The 17,697-nt window shown below is 36.4% G+C and overlaps 1 protein-coding gene across 1 annotated transcript in view; it reads right to left on the bottom strand.

Moving 5' to 3' along the window:
• LOC136864483 (telomerase-binding protein EST1A) overlaps window positions 1-17,697 on the bottom strand; it is a 616,383-nt gene that overhangs the window by 530,237 nt on the left and 68,449 nt on the right. Inside the window, exon 4 of the mRNA XM_067141513.2 lies at window positions 10,078-10,204. Within this exon, the coding sequence (XP_066997614.2) occupies window positions 10,078-10,204 (127 nt within the window). The remainder of the gene's footprint in view (window positions 1-10,077; window positions 10,205-17,697) is intronic.

The following is a 17,697-nucleotide window of genomic DNA, read 5'->3' on the forward strand; positions in this document are numbered from 1 at the left end:
CAATAACGCCATGCGATGGCAGTTAAGTATGCAGTTGGGCGAACTCCTCTCCTATGAAGCAATTCACTCATATAATACAAGGAGTGCAAACAGAACAACAAGTACTCAAGAGGCTAGGAGTAACACTAGACAATTACGCAGCAGAAAGAAAAATATACCAACAAGCCCAATTTGGAACATACGAGAACCATTCAAATTCTACCTCACATTAGAAAGTGTTTAATCACCAACAAGTTTGTTCATGAACAATATTCTCGCATTGAGAACATAAAATTAATGCCAATACATTTTGTACAAATGTTACTCCAGGAACATCGAGAACAAGTTAAATGTTTATAACATAAGCAATTACATGTGATAAATCTCATAATTAGACCGTATTGAAGATAATGTATTAAAGTTAAAAAAAATTTATTACCACCTATTCAATACAAAAATAATGCACTCAATTATTTATAAAATATTCATGAGGTACATTGGTTAATAGGACATGTTTCATTCGTCTTTGCGAACATCATCAGCTATAAATATACAAAGCTTAAGGTCAGGGCCCTGAGTTCACTGAAATGGTTAAAAATGTCGCTATGTTAAAAGAATGGTAAAGCTGTGATAAAAGTGGTTGTATAGTACTAAAATTAGACTGTAACACATTATACAGATTAGCATCAAAAACTTCTCATAAAGTACAACGAATATTAACAATCTGAAAAGTAAAAGCAATCATAAAGGTTGTTAAAATAGAAAGGATGTAATAGTAGACATTAAAAAGAACTTTGATGTTTGAAGCGTGGATTAATTGTAGAGTTGTTGGGTATAAACTTGAAGTTTGAAATCTGAAAAGAAAGAAAAAAGGGAAGAGTGAAGTAATGTTTTACGAAAATAAAAAGGGGATGGAAATTGTAAAAAGGAGAAAGCTTACCCATTAGACCGGTGAAAATATTTGCTAGCGATGACAGCGTGAATAGGACAAGGCAGGCCACTTGTTATTGTCTCTAGTGAATTGTGTAGAATTGAGACAGATAGTATTGTAGGCACTAAAATACGTCCATATGTGACGCGTGGATAATGTTGAAAGCATGAACTTGAAAATTATTCTTAAATCTGAAAAGAAGGCAAAAAAGGGGTATTGAGGCCATGTTATGACGAAAATTAAAAGGGAGAGAAAGAGAAAATTGAAAAAGGAAACTTACCTGCTGTAATAGAAAGGGAGTGTCCGCTAGCGTTAACTGCGTGAGGCAAACTGGCAAGCGGCTTTGTTATTGCTTCTCGTGTTGTAAGTGTGTATACGTAGAGGCGGGGAGTGAGTCATGTGAGGAGGGGAAGTAGCTAATTCCTTAGACGCGCCAGATGTACGTGGAGGGGGTGTCACATATCTCAAGAGAGAATAACAAGTTTAATTTCCAAATATATAGAAAGCCTTCTTGCGCCCCCGTCACTATAAGAAACGACTCTTTACACCCGCAATCCCATAAACAGGCTGCATTTTTCAGTCTCGTTTATAGAGCATTAAAAATCCCGCTCACAACCGAAAATCGTAAAAAAGAATTAAATTACATCAAAGATTTGGCCAGAATTAATGGCTATAACCCTTTGATGATTAACAAAATCATCAATAAGGTAAAATTAAAAACTGCGACTAAGTTGATTCCGGACAAACCTAAAAAATCGAAATATGCTGCCTTCACCTACACAAACCCAGGCCTATTTCAAATCACCAACCCCCTAAAGAAATACGATATCAACATCGCTCATAAAACCCGATACACGAACTGTAATATTTTTCTCAATTCAAATATAGTTAACATTAATCACACTAAATTCTCGAACTCTGGTGTCTATAGACTTAAATGTACTCTTGTGATTTTTCTTACATCGGACAGACTGGACACAGTTTTTGGCTAGGTATCTTAAACATTACAACGCCTCAAAACACAAAAAATATTCCGCCATGAATATTCACATGGAAGAAACCGGCCACAGTTTTACGACGATTGAAAAAGACCTTCAAATCCTAAAATACGTCAGTAAAAGCAAACTAATGACAGAGTTCGAGAACATTTACATATCCTTGGACCAACATTTCAATGGAAATCAAATCTTAAACGAAATTTCAGAAATCAAAAGCCCATTAATTGAGAAAATCCCAGAATTACTCTCTTTTTTTAATATAAATAACAACAACTTTATGAACATTTTTAATTATCCAACCGCTAAGAGCATCTCAGTAACAACAGTTGCTACTCCACCACCCTCCCATGTGACACCCCCTCCACGTACATCTGGCGCATCTAAGGAATTAGCTACTTCCCCTCCTCACATGACTCACTCCCCGCCTCTACGTATACACACTTACAACACGAGAAGCAATAACAAAGCCGCTTGCCAGTTTGCCACACGCAGTTAACGCTAGCGGACACTCCCTTTCTATTACAGCAGGTAAGTTTCCTTTTTCAATTTTCTCTTTCTCTCCCTTTTAATTTTCGTCATAACATGGCCTCAATCCCCCTTTTTTGCCTTCTTTTCAGATTTAAAAATAATTTTCAAGTTCATGCTTTCAACATTATCCACGCGTCACATATGGACGTATTTTAGTGCCTACAATACTATCTGTCTCAATTCAACACAATTCACTAGAGACAATAACAAGTGGCCTGCCTTGTCCTATTCACGCTGTCATCGCTAGCAAATATTTTCACCGGTCTAATGGGTAAGCTTTCTCCTTTTTACAATTTCCATCCCCTTTTTATTTTCGTAAAACATTACTTCACTCTTCCCTTTTTTCTTTCTTTTCAGATTTCAAACTTCAAGTTTATACCCAACAACTCTACAATTAATCCACGCTTCAAACATCAAAGTTCTTTTTAATGTCTACTATTACATCCTTTCTATTTTAACAACCTTTATGATTGCTTTTACTTTTCAGATTGTTAATATTCGTTGTACTTTATGAGAAGTTTTTGATGCTAATCTGTATAATGTGTTACAGTCTAATTTTAGTACTATACAACCACTTTTATCACAGCTTTACCATTCTTTTAACATAGCGACATTTTTGACCATTTAAGTGAACTCAGGGCCCTGACCTTAAGCTTTGTATATTTATAGCTGATGATGTTCGCAAAGACGAATGAAACATGTCCTATTAACCAATGTACCTCATGAATATTTTATAAATAATTGAGTGCATTATTTTTGTATTGAATAGGTGGTAATAAAAAGTTTTTAACTTTAAAACATAGGCAATTATCAACTGTAGAAAATTGTCAATATAGTTAACGAAGTTTCAACGACAATCATACATGTCAAACAACATTGAATCAATACAATTAGCCAGATCTCAAAAGGTTTTTAAAAATAATTTTTAAAGGATGTTCACCAGATGAGTTTCGTCAATAAAATGTTAGACTTAGATAGATTTTAGACAAATATGTTTTAACTTAAAAGACATAATTTTATTGTTATATGACATGTAAAATATTATAAGATTTGTCAATCAGGTTTACAAGCATAATTTAATCCAAAAGAATAGATTCATGATCTTATATAACCTTAAGTAAATGATAATTGGCTGATGATGCTCACGAAAAAGGAGTGAAACAGGCACCATATCAACAACTTAATAAATATGTAAGTTTTTATTACGTTTTTATTGTATTGAATAGGTGGTGTTTAACAAAATTATAAGAATTTGTATCACAAGTAGATCTTCAATACGGATAAAAAATTAAATTTATAACCTGCAATATTGCATACCCACCGGTTTCACCCGTACCATCTGCACTTACACCAGGAGCTCCATGATCATGATTTCGATGCCCGGGTGGCGTTCTGTCAATGGATCCTACAGGATGTGGACACTGACCCTGCTTTTCTAGTAATTCTCTTACTTACAGACGAAGCACGATTCCACAAAAATTGAATTGTTAATTGCCATTATATGCATTACTGGAGTGTGGATAATCCCCACTGGGTGCGACAGACAGCTTTTCTAGTACAGTGGGGAATTAATGTATGGTGTGGAATCATGGGTGATCACCTCGTAAGTCCCCATTTCTTTGAGGGCCATCTGACCAGCCAATGCTATCTGCAGTTTCTGCAAGTTTAACTACCAACGTTTTGGGAACATGTGCCACTCTCCTTGAATGCTGCAGAATGTAGTTTCAACATGACAGAGCTCCACCGCACGCGGCGGTGGTCGCCCGGAACCATCTCCATGCGACATATCCTGATAAATGGATAGGAAGGGTAGGACCTGTCCCCTGGCCCGCCAGATAGCCCGATCTTACGCCCCTGGATTTTTTTCTGTGGGGCCATGTAAAACAACTATTGTATACACAGGAACCAGCCAGTCCTCACCTTAGACAGCTCATCACCGAGGCATGCCGATCCGTTTCGTCAGAGATGTTGCAACGGGCCAGATGGTCCTTACAACATTGCACGCAGCTCTGTATTGACCACGGAGGTAGTGAGTTCGAGCAAGTGCTGCATTAAAGGACGTAGATAACTGATATCCTGTCACATGTTTCCTAGCCTCTATCAAAACAGCTCCACACCAATGGCACTTTTCAGGGCCAAATAAACAAATCAGTCTGTGAAAAATACCAGTATTAAGTATACAACAAGACGCAAGTGTAATAGACTGATATAACTTGAAAACAATATTCTTTAACCCATGGGTAAATAATGCAAATATTGAGCTTGAATCATTATTATTATTATTATTAATTTTATGATTATAATTATGATTGTTATTACTGTACCGAGAGGTACACCTCAACTCCGCACATTCAAACTCCTCTATCGACCAAAACATGCAATTGCTACTAAAGGAAGTTTGAACTTTAATCAGAAGATGTCACTACTGAAGTTTTAAGTAATTGTGTTATTGTCCAGTTTCCCAAACTGATTGGATTTCTTTTAGTTTAGTTTTTGCTGTACATCAAGAAGTTTGGACACTTTTCCACAGATGTCACCACCAAAAAAACTACACTCATGCACTCTGGTGCAAGGTAAAGGAAGTTGTTATTGAAAGAAATTTTGTATTCATGGGTTTTCTTTAGTAAATTAACTTTCATTTGTTCTTCTGATATATTTCAAGGTTTGTAACACTTTTTCCTCAGTCTGCCAGTATTGAAGGTAGCCAACTGGAATTTTCTGTAATTATTTTTCAGCCTATCACAGGCTTCTTTTTGGTTCTTTGGGTGTAAAATGTATGTCTGCCAATAAAATTGAGAGGGTGTGTCTGGACTAATCCAGAATCCTCTCGGACCTTCCCTGAGGGTATATAAGCTGCGGCTGCTCTGGCTACCTTGTCTCATTGATCGTCATCTTTCTGAGTGTATGTGTGTGTTAAGGCAGGAGGCCTCATTCTTTGGCAGGCAGAACATCAGCCAGGTAATGACCACCAGACTTAGTTTTCTGTAGCTGTCTCCGCAACTCATCTGAGGGAAGGTCCGAATTTCTAACTATGTAACCTTTTTAATATAAACTACTTCCTTTCATGTAAAATTTCATAAAGTCTTTAACTGTAAATCCGGGATAGAGATTGAGTTACCCTCTCGAGGTCCCCTTGATTTTGGTTGGAGGTGACTACGATTTTGTAACTGTTCTCTTTCCTGTAATGTACTAAATTCATTTTCATTCGAGTCACCTTGGTAGCTTGGGACTAGCCCCTGTATCAGCGGGCCGAGAGCCCTGTTAGGTTTTTAATACTTCATTGTCTAGGAACGCAAAGTGTACGCCTCCATTCAGTTTGTGTTCGGGCCAGTCATTTAACCTGTTTCTCTTCTTCTTCTTCTTCTTCCACGAAGGCCCAGTAGGTTGGGTACTAGATACCCCTGTACGCTAATTTCTGTCAACTGTAAATTGTGCCCAGAGAGGCCAGAGATTGTAAAGGTTTTGTAATGTTGCCTTAAGCAGGCTGGAAGGAATTTGTTAAATCTGGAAAGCATGTAATCTCTTTTCTAAATTTCGGTAATATTGAGGACTGCCACTGGAAGGCGGTAAATTTGTTGGAGCAAAGTGCTCTCGTATTCCTGAGATTTCTATCTTTGTCTAAGCAATACCTCTTTTGAAATTGTAAATGTGTATTGTTAAACTATCTATTCTGGGGTGTTCCACCCTTGTAACTGAATTGGCATTGTACCTGAGTTTTCATTGTTATTTCACTGAGAGAAAAATTCGTTAACTTTGAAATTCTGAAAGAAATATAACCTCTTAAAGTTTTAATTCAATTTTGATATCGTAGTTAGACCCATTCAAACCCAGCACCTTCTTTCACCTCCTTCTGCGATCCACCAAAACAGGGTAACATTTATGATTATTATTATTATTATTATTATTATTATTATTATTATTATTATTATTATTATTATTATTATTATTATTATTATTACTTGTGAGGTATGGCTATGAAGTGTTTACATCTACTTATTAGTATTATTATTGCTATTAGATTTTACATAGTCGGATGATCGCATTGTTTGTGAGGTTATGTCAGGAAATGTGCTGTGTATATATATTTATATGAGTTAAGTTAATGTAAGAACCTGTAATTAATAGTACATAATGTATTTTTACCTGTATATATATGATGTATAACCCACAATAATACTGTGCAACACACTGTAACCTATAACGTATCTTTGACACTAGATGCTTTTAGAATGTTCTTTACATTATAACTGTGTTATTAGGCAATCTAGAATTTACTAGAAAATATATTGTGGCATATCCTTCTACAAGCCTGGCCAGGCAACATATATATAAGAGGCGGTCTTGAAGGTGGAGTTGAGTTATTGTTTAACAGGAGTTGTTCGCGTGAACTTGTGTTGTATAAATAACACTAGTGTTTTTGTATTATTCTCCCACCTATTCAATACAATATAATCTTAAAAGTTAGGACTTTGTCCTTATCAAAATGTTAACAAAAATTAATACATTGGATGGTACATGTTTCGCCTATCAATAGTAGGCATCATCAGCCATTTTTTACCTTGGGAATAGATCAGGTACCTGCTTGGGAATGACTTATGAATACTCTTAAAAACTATGTCTTGTAAAATGGATTAGAGATCGTTAAACAACTATTACAATATAAAATGTGGTACTATTAGTTAACAATATTTGTGGTTATATTTGAGTCTATAAATATACAACCTAGGTGGTTGGTTCTTGATATTAAAAGATGTTACAATAAGGATAAAAATCAGAAAGTACATTCCATATTTATTTTTTTATTTTTTTTGCTAGGGGCTTTACGTCGCACCGACACAGATAGGTCTTATGGCGACGATGGGATAGGAAAGGCCTAGGAATTGGAAGGAAGCGGCCATGGCCTTAATTAAGGTACAGCCCCAGCATTTGCCAGGTGTGAAAATGGGAAACCACGGAAAACCATCTTCAGGGCTGCCGATAGTGGGATTCGAACCTACTATCTCCCAGATGCAAGCTCACAGCCGCGCGCCTCTATGCGCACAGCCAACTCGCCCGGTCATTCCATATATTTGTCCGATAACGTGTTAAAAGCTTGAGGAAAGTTGAGCATTGGTAATGGTCGTTGGTTCTTGAAGTTAATAAGTATTGATTTCCATTTATATGCTTATAAATTTGAAGAATTTTCATATGGCCTGGTTCTTTTTAAGATAATAGTAGTTGGAATGCTACAAAAACAAGCAGAAGTCATTCGATGTGTGTTTCAACATAAAAGTATGGAAACCGGCATGCTAACAGTACATTTGTTGTCACAGAAACAAATGGACATTGATATAGATACTTGAGCGTAATGGCTTGTTTGTATGTGACCCAGTCTACAAGAGAAAATTAACTCAAAATTAGAGCACAAGCAAAAACATTTATAAAAGGTAGACATATAAGACATTTCTTTGCTGTGATATGAGATACACCTCAGACATATGCTAAGCAACTCGCAAAACATTTAAACATACCAAGGACATTTTCAAGACCAGCCACGGGTGGATAAGTAGTTATGAAAAGGCGGTGATTCATACTTCTGCTGAAAATTGCAAAATTTTACAAATTTGGCTCAAAAACACGAATCTATTTACATTTAAGCAAAATCGCGAAATAATTTACGAAATTGTTCGGAATTGCATCATTTGAAGTTAACGACGGAGATTCGAGGCGAGTTGTGGCAATAAAATCTGATAATCTATGCCACAATTGACTTTATACCTGTTCAATATATATTGAAAGCTAAGATACAGTATATCGATTATCGCTAAATTAGCTTCCTGGGAAGCGAGAAATTTATCGTATTTATAATTACGTGACGGAGTGATGGTGTCCTCTTGCCTGTTGAAAATCGCTGCTGATCGGTGCGTTTAATTTACTAATTTTTGCTCAGTTTATTAAAATGGTTGTGACAGTTTTTGATCGAGAAGAAGAATTTGCATCGGAAGGATTTTACGTGTTTGACAAATGTAGAAAGATACTGATATGCAAATACCGTAATGTGTGAATTGAGTGGCAGAGAATGGACTTATGCCTGAAACACATTAATAACAGAGTTTCACATATTAAGAACAAGGAAAAGGCGCTAATGACGACAGGCATCAGAAGACAAGCTAGTCTGACAGACACTAGTTCAGTGGCAAAACGAGCAAAATACGGTGAAGACAAATTCATTTTATCTACAACTCAAGTTTTTATGGAGGCAAATATTCCACTGGAAAAAGTTGATCATCCGAGGATGAAAGAGTGGATATATACCAGGTTTGTGCAATACTATACAGTTTTTCTGAGGAAGAAATTTGACGCTATGTTTTTCTAATAACTTTGTGTGGTTATGCTAGTTTTCTAGTTTAACTACATTTAGAACTAGATAATGCATGCTGGATCCCTCATTTACTTAAAATTATAAATCATTTAATTCATTCAAATGATGTTAAAGAGCCCTCTAATATTAGGCCTATTGATTTTTTAAGGTACTGAAGACTTGCCCACAGCTGGAAGACCGCGGGAAGGTTCTGTACCTCGAATCATCAAAGAGGAGAAGGAAAGATTAAAAGAAGCTGTGAAAGATGAGAGAGTTTCAATTCTATGTGATGAAATGACTGATAACAAAAAGGGCAACGTATATTTATGGTTCTGGTAAAAGTGCTTATTTGTGGCATAAGAACAGTTCAGAAGTTATTTGTAGGGGGAGTGAAAGTTATTGCAAATGCTAATGCTACAGCATGTTCACAGGTGAATGTAATTCATAAACTTGAAATTCAGTACCAGAATGTAGTTTCTATAACTTCAGATTCAGCACGTTACATAGGCAAGTGCATAAACGCAGTTAGGATTTCAGTTTCAGAAGGGTTAGTACACACGCAGTGCTGGGCTTATAAACTGAATTTGGTGGGCAGCGTACGGGCAGTGGAACTTGGTGCTTTGAACCAATATGTTGTACAGGCAACACACATCTTCCTTAATACATGGAAGAGAAAGCATGTATACATTCAATTCTTGAAACAGAAATAAGAAGACGAACCCACTAAAGCTAAACTCTTCCCTACTCCTGTAATCACCGGGTGGAACTCATGGTTTAAATGTGTTGAGTACCTTGGAGAATATCTTCGTGATCAGTCAGTAATGTTGATAGTGAGACGGCATGCTCAACTTATTGTACTGACAGGAGAACAGCTCTGACTCCCAGTATTATGGAACTCATGGTTTCTCTCTCTTTTTCAGACTGATGTGTAAATTATATACTTAGGCTAGGCCCTACTTGTTACAGTGACAGCTGATACAATTTTTTCAAATTTCCATGCTCTGATATAATGTGTAATGCTGTATGTATTCTAAGCAGAAGCATAACTTACGTAAATATACTTATGCAAAAAATACAACGTTGTTATACCGCAAACGTGTTATCAACTAAGTTCTTGGTTTACCTGTTATTGCTGAAAAGTGGAAATAAAATTTAGCTAAATCATTGACAAAATAAAATAAAAATAGCTAAAAATATACCGAAATAACTGTTAAAAAATGATGAAATCGGGTAAAAATTTTCAACACAAACAGGTGAGTTAAATGTTACATTGAAAAGTGTCAACCACAATTTTTACTTACCAAAGGTTTCGAAAGGTTTGAGACATCATCACCATCTCCAGATTTATGACAAGATGAAAGAGGGGCTATTGAATTTTGATCCACAGTGCTTAATTTAAATGGACTAACATGGGACATCTTGTTATTCCTAAGAAGGTAAACATAAAAAAAAAGCATTCAAATTTTACAACATTTGGAAATACCAATAACATTCAATAAATTCAAATGAAAACATCAGGTCTAAAAAATTTTCAAAATATACAAATTATTTCAATATCCGATGCTGCTTGAAGATGCTTGTTGTTTAAAGGGGCCTAATATCTAGGTCATCAGCGCCCCAATGGTACAAAATGAGATGGAATGTAATGACAATTTAAAAGTCCAAAATCAACCACAGACCAGAATTCAAAACATGATGACAAAGAATGAATGGGTGAATATGAATTTAAAACAATCAGTGGATCCGACCCGCAATGCACCACATTCCCAGAAAATATCATAAAACAATAGTATTACTGACCTAGGGAATGCTTCTAAAGCACAATCCTGAATCGATGATGCTTGTTGTCAAAGGGGGTCCAAAATCCAGGTCATCGGCCCCTCATAATGGTACTTATCACTAGGGTAATGTAATACATGTGTGTAACATAGTCCTAGGGTGTTTCTTACATTGCGGTGCCACTTACAGGCAACACAAACCTGTGGTGTTCCTCACATAGGCGTACTAATCACAGGGACTCGTACTATCCTGTGGTGTTCCTCACACAGTGGGTCTAATCACAGGCAACGCAGACCCACGGTGTCGCTCATATGGTGGTAATAATCAGAGGCAACACCCAGACACATGATGTTTCTCACACAATGGTACTAATTACAGGCAACGTAGGCCCGTAGTGTTCTGCATGTAGTGGTACTAATCACGGGTACTGTAAATCCTACCCTGATTCACACTCTGTTGCTAACAATCACAAACCTATTTGTGTACTAACATAGTGGTATTAATCGCAAGTAAAGGCGACCCATGGTGTTCCCTGCAGGATGGTACTAATTACAAACTGTATCATGGTTCTAATTCGATCATCCCTTGATCGCCCCTTCTAGTCGCCTCTTACGTCAGGCAGGGGAAACCGTGGATGTATTCTTCATCTGCGTCCCCCACCCACAGAAGGTTGTGTGTTTGGTCCGCAAGAGATATTTTATTTCACTCAAGTCCGCCGGCAAGCTGGTTAGGACCCTCCTATCCGCCACCTGCGACACGCCACGTGGGAGTATGACCTCTCCCCCTGCTATGCCAGCTTAGTAGGTTCGTGGTCACTATCTGATGAACATCGATATTAAAGCTTCATAGTTATCATCGACAGTTACCAGCAGCCAGTACTAAATGCCGCTATTACAGACTGTACTACTTCCATGAGAGATGCACAATTTCTGACTGCGCCAGTCTTCTTTCGAAAGTATAAGGAAATACTTGAAATTCTTCCACAGTCTTTTCTGTAGAGAAAGGAAGGACTAGAACGTCATGAGATGTACTATCCTGCCTAATGAAAGCATAACTGACCCTGTCAAACCAGACACACCAGGTAGCGAGTTTTGCAGGAAATGAGAAATAAACTCTATAAAATCATCATCTTCATCATTTTCATTTCCCCTTCTCCAGCTCCTGCCAGGTCTGGGTGCAGAAGGCACCATTGCCTCTCAGTTTTAACTGCTGCACTGATGGAGTGAAGGTTCCTTACGGAGATCACTGTATGTACCTAGGTGTTAATATAAGGAAAGATCTTCATTGGGGTATTCACATAAATGGGATTGTAAATAAAGGGGTGCAGATCTCTGCATATGGTTATGAAGGTAATTAGGGGTTGTAGTAAGGTTGTATAGGAACGGGCATATAAGTCTCTGGTAAGACCCCACCTGAGTATAGTTCCAGAGTATGGAACCCTCACCAAGATTACTTGATTCCAGAACTGGAAAAAATCCACAGAAAACCAGCTAGATTTGCTCTCGGTGATATCTGACAAAAGAATAGTGTTACGAAAATGTTGCATAGTCTGGGCTGGGAAGACTTGGGAGAAAGGAGACGAGCTGTTCGACTAAGTGGTATGTATACTTATAAGATTATAAGATTTATTATTTAACCACCTATTCAATACATTTGGTCTTATATAATTAGGATCTTGTCCTTATCTATATATATAAAATAACATGTCCTGACTGACTGACTGACTCGTCATCACCGAGCCAAAACTACTGGACATAAATGAAATTTTGGGGATACATTTATATTACGGTGTAGGTGCTCACTAAGGAAGGATTTCTGGATATTCCGTTGCTAAGGGGGTGAAAAAGAGGTGAATATTTAAAATAAGGATATCTATATCTCAAAAACTTAAAAGTTTACAGACGTAAAAATTGGTATTTGGAATCTCCTTTAAAAATGAAGAAAATCGTATTTTTTGTTTTTGGAAAATCCCATTAAGGGGGGTGAAAATGTGGGAAAAGGGGTTGAACACCTTTTAAGAAAGAGACTTATATCTCAAAAACTGAAGATGTTGCAGACATGAAAACTGAAATTTGGAATCTCCTTTGAAAATAAAGAAACACTTATTTTTGTGTTTTTGGATAATCCCACGAATAGGGGGTAAAGTAAACTCGTGTCCTCATCCCGAGGTGGTGCAGCTCTTTTCAGGCACACCCCCACTGGAGGTGAGTTGCATGTACCACTTCAATCACATAACAGCCCTCCTGCCATTCTTAAATTTCTGGCAGTACTGGGAATCAAACCCGGACCCCCGAGGATGGCAGCTAATCACACTAACCGCTACGCTACAGAGGTGGACATGAATAGGGGGTGAACACGAGTGACAAACGGGGTGAAATTTTAAAAAGACTGTATCTGCAAATTATCTCAGACACGTAACATATTACAGATTCAAAAACTGGTATTTGGAATTTCCTGTAAAAGTAAAGAAACATAAATAATTATTTTTTCAGATAATCCACTGAAAGTCTGTTCCGATTAAAAATTGGTATTTAGAATCTCCTTTAATAAGGAAATATGTATTAATTAGTTTTCGGAAAAAACCCTTAACGGGGAGGGGTGGGGTGAATGAATCGAAAAATTAGTTGAATTATTTGTATGAAAACGTATGTATATATACCAAAAAATCTAAGGATGTTACAAACGTGAAAATTGGTATTTGAAATCTCCTTTAAAAATACAGGAACACGAATTTGGGGGGGAGGGGGAATAAACCTTGTTGGGGGGATGAAAATGGAGGTGAATTCCTTTTACGAGAATACATATATCTAAAAAAAAATGAAGATGTTATAGTCGTGATAATTGGTATTTGGAAGCTCTTTTAAAGAAACGGGTACTGTTTGTTTATAGAAAATTCACTTGAGTGGGGAGTGTGAAAGGAAGTAAAAAAATTGAATTCTTTTTCTGGAGAAACTTATATCTCAAAACTGAAGGTTACAGACTTGGAATTTGGTATTTGGAATCTCCTTTAAAAATGAAGAAAAACACATTTTTTGGGTGAGGGTAAACAAACTTAACGGGCGGAGGTGGAGTGAAAAAGGAGTTGAATTCTTTTTATGAGGATACTTATATCTCAGAAACTGAAGATGTTTCAGGCATGAAAATTTGTATTTGGAACTTTCCTTCAAAGTAAAGAAACACGTAATCTTCTGTCTTTGGAAAATCCACTTAAGGGAGGTGAATGAATTGAAAAATTAGTTTAATTCTTCATGTGAGGAGAGTTATGCCTCAAAAACTAAAGATGTTAAAGATGTGAAAATTGATATTTGGAATCTCCTTTAAAAATAAGGAAACATGCACTTTTGGGGAAGCGAGAATCAACTTAATGTGTAGGAAGGGAGGAGTTAAATTACTTTTATGAGGGTACTTATAACTCAAAAACTGAAGATACTACAGGCGTGAAAATTAGTATTTGGAATCTCCTTTAAAAATAAAGTAACACGCATTTTTTTTTCAGAAAATTAACGTAAGGGGTGTGGGGTTGAAAATAAGTTAAAAAAAGGAGTTGAAATATGTTAATCAGGATACTTTATCTTAAAAAATGAAGCTGTTACAGACGAGAAAGTTGGTATTGTGAATTTCTTTTCAAAATAAAGAAACATGTACTTTTTGTTTTTGGAAAGTCCAGTTAAGGCAGGAGAGGGGTGGAAAGAAGTCAGGAAGGAGAAGTTCAATTATTCTCATGAGTATACATTTATCTCAAAAACTGAAGGTGTTACAGACGTACAGACATGAAAACTGGTATCTGGAATCTCCTTTAAAAATTATGAAACACGTAGTTTTTTGTTTTCGGAAAATCCAGTTAAGGGGCTGAGAAGAATTGGAAAAGCAGGTGAATTTTTAAAATGAGTACTGGTATACCTACATTATATGTCAAAAACTTAACATGTTAGAGACAAGAAACTCGGTATTTGGAAAGTCCTTTAAAAATACAGGAACATGTATCTTTTTGTTTTCGGAGGAGACACTTAACGGGGGGCGAAAGGAAGTGAAAAGTAGTTGAATTATTTTTATAAGGATACTTATATCTTAAAAACTGAAGATGTAACACATGTGAAGATTGGTATTTGGAATCTCCTTTAAAAATAAAGGAGCATGTATTTTTGTTTTCGGAAAATACACTTAGATGGGGATGGGGGTGAGGGAAGCACTGATCAAAAGGTTTAATTCTTTTTATTGGGATACTTATGAATATCTCAAAAACTGAAGATGTTACAGATATGGGAATAGGTATTTGGAATCTCCTTTAAAAATAAAGAAACATGTATTTATTTTTTTGACTTGAAAGAAGACCATTTCTCACATGTACAATTCTATGTCGCATGGTCATCTTAGCCCCAAAAGGTAATACGACAAACATGGTTTACAGAGATTTTCTGGGGTAAATGAAACTCAATTTTTGGGTCAGTTTTTATACTTTAGAAATTTTCAGTTAATGTCTTAGTACAATGCTGAGGAGCGATTACTTTGATCAAATTACGAAATCCAAGCGAGGGAAGCTGCGGGTAATTGCTAGTTACATTATAAAAATATGACACATGTTTCGCCTTTCATAGAAAGCATCTTCAGTCATTGTATCACCTCGAGATTAAATCAGGCACCTGATTTGAAGTTAAAATATAATTATTAAGTTTAAACATTTACACACTTAAAAATAGGAACAGTTGAGAAGAAAAGCTGGATAACAATTTTTGTTTTTGTTTTTTGTTTTGAATAACAACATATCAGCCGTTAGCTGTAAATGGTGGTTGTGTCAGAAGTACATAGTACATTGCTTATAATAGTAGTCTATCTTGATGTTTTTATGTTACAAATGTTCAAAATATTTAGAAAATGCATTCCAAGAACGTGGAATCAGTTAATTAAAAGCTCATTCAGAAATAATGTCATTAAAGCTGTGAAACCATCTGGTTGAAGTCTTTAGTAGTCAGTAGTCTCACAACGCTCAACACGAATAGGCAACATCTTATCGGTCTAAGGAACAGACTACACATGCTTGGCATCTCATATCATCCATCTCAAGTTAGATGTCCCTTTCGATCAACACGCTAGTATTCAATACGCACCAACACCATCAAGCTGTGCTACTTACAACTTTACTTCTTTAACAAGATTAATGATGGCTTATTTTAATTCGAGATACACAATTCAAGTTGTTGTCATACTTTAACATTTGATCTCTTTGTAATGGTCCATATCAAATGCCAAACCATCAATTACAGTACGTATTTATAAGTCAATAATCACAAATCTTAATCTCTCAAACTAAAGACTTCAACCAGATGGTTTCACAGCTTTAATGACATTTCTGAATAAGCTTTTTAATTAAGTGATTCCACATTCATGGAATGCATTTCCTAAACATTTTGAAAAATTGTAACATAAAAACATCAAGACAGACTACTATTATAAGCATTGTACTATGTACTTCTGACACAACCTTCATTTACAGCTAACGGATGATATGTTGTTATTCAAAACCAAACCAAAATTGTTATCCAAATTTTCTTCTCAACTGTTCCTATTTTTAAGTGTGTAAATGTTAAATATTAATAATTATATTTTAACTTTAAATCAGGTGCCTGATTTAATCTGGAAGTGATACAATGAATGAGATGCCTTCTATGAAAGGCGAAACATGTCTCATATTTTTATAATGTAATAAGGACAAGATCCTAATTATATAAGACCCAGATGTAATGAATAGGTCGTTAAATAATAAATTAACTTGTAATCTTATAAGTATAGCAATCTTCAATACGGAACTACAATGTTACTTATTAATTGTAAGTGGTATGTTCCAAGCTATCATTGGAGAGATGGCACGGAATGACATTAGTAGACGAATTAATTTTAATGGTGTTTTTAAAAGTAGAAAGATTGCAATATGAAGAAGTTGGAATTCAAGAGAACAAATTGGGGCAAATATTCGTGTATAGGTAGGGGAGTTAGAGATTGGAATAATTTACCCAGGGAAATGTTCAATAAATTTAGAAGTTCTTTGTAATCATTTAAGAAAAGGCTAAGAAAACAACAGATAGGGCATCTGCCACCTAGGTGACTGCCCTAAATGCAGATCAATGTTGACTGATTTTACCACTCCTCTTCAGTAATTGTATTCCAGTCCAGTCTTTCTTTCTCTCATACTGTTCTTGACACAGTCCTTCCATCTTGCTCTAGGACTCCCTCTTGTGCTCTTTCCTTCTCTCTGTCCGGCTCCATGGCTAAATGGTTAGCGTGCTGGCCTTTGGTCACAGGATTTCCAGGTTCAATTCCCAGCAGGGTCGGGAATTTCAACCATCATTGGTTAATTTCTCTGGCACAGGGACTGGGTGTATGTGCCGTCTTCATCATCATTTCATCCTGATCATGACGTGCAGGTTGCCTAATGGCGTCAAATCGATAGATCTGCACCTGACGAGCCAAACATGTCCTCGGACACACCCGGCACTAAAAGCCATACGCCATTTCATTTTTCCTTCTCTCTTAGCCTCCAACACTCGTTGTGGTAACTTGCCCTCCTGCATCCTCATTACTTGTCCAAACCATCTGAATTTATTCTTCTCCATCCTGTCACTCTGTTTTTCTACCCTTATTTCCTTCCTGACCTCAACATTCCTTACTCTGTCTCTCCTTGTCTTACCTACCATACTCCTCAGGAACTTCATCTCACTGTCCTGAATTTTACTCTAATTTCTTGCTGTCAAATCCTCTGACGCATACGTTAATATAGGGGTATAGTAAATCTTGCACATTCTCTCTTTACATTTCATAGGAAATTCTCTGTTCCACAACAGGTTCCTTACACTATGGTAAAACATATTTCCCGCTTGTACCCTTCTGCTGATCTCCTTATCGAACCTTGCATCTGGCATTATTTCACTTCCCAAATATTTAAAGTTTGCAAAGACCTCAAGGTTTTGTCCCCTGATACTAACTATTCCTTTTTCTTCTCTTTCTCCTCATGTCATCACCACTGTTTTGCTCTTCTCCACACTGATTTTCATACCATATTTCTCACTAGTGTCATTTAAAGCCTCTAGTTGAATTTGCACTTCTGTATTGGTGACTCCCATGTCATCTGCACACAACAATATTTTCAT

This window comes from Anabrus simplex, chromosome 2 (genome assembly GCF_040414725.1).
Source record: "Anabrus simplex isolate iqAnaSimp1 chromosome 2, ASM4041472v1, whole genome shotgun sequence".
Taxonomy (NCBI): domain Eukaryota; kingdom Metazoa; phylum Arthropoda; class Insecta; order Orthoptera; family Tettigoniidae; genus Anabrus; species Anabrus simplex.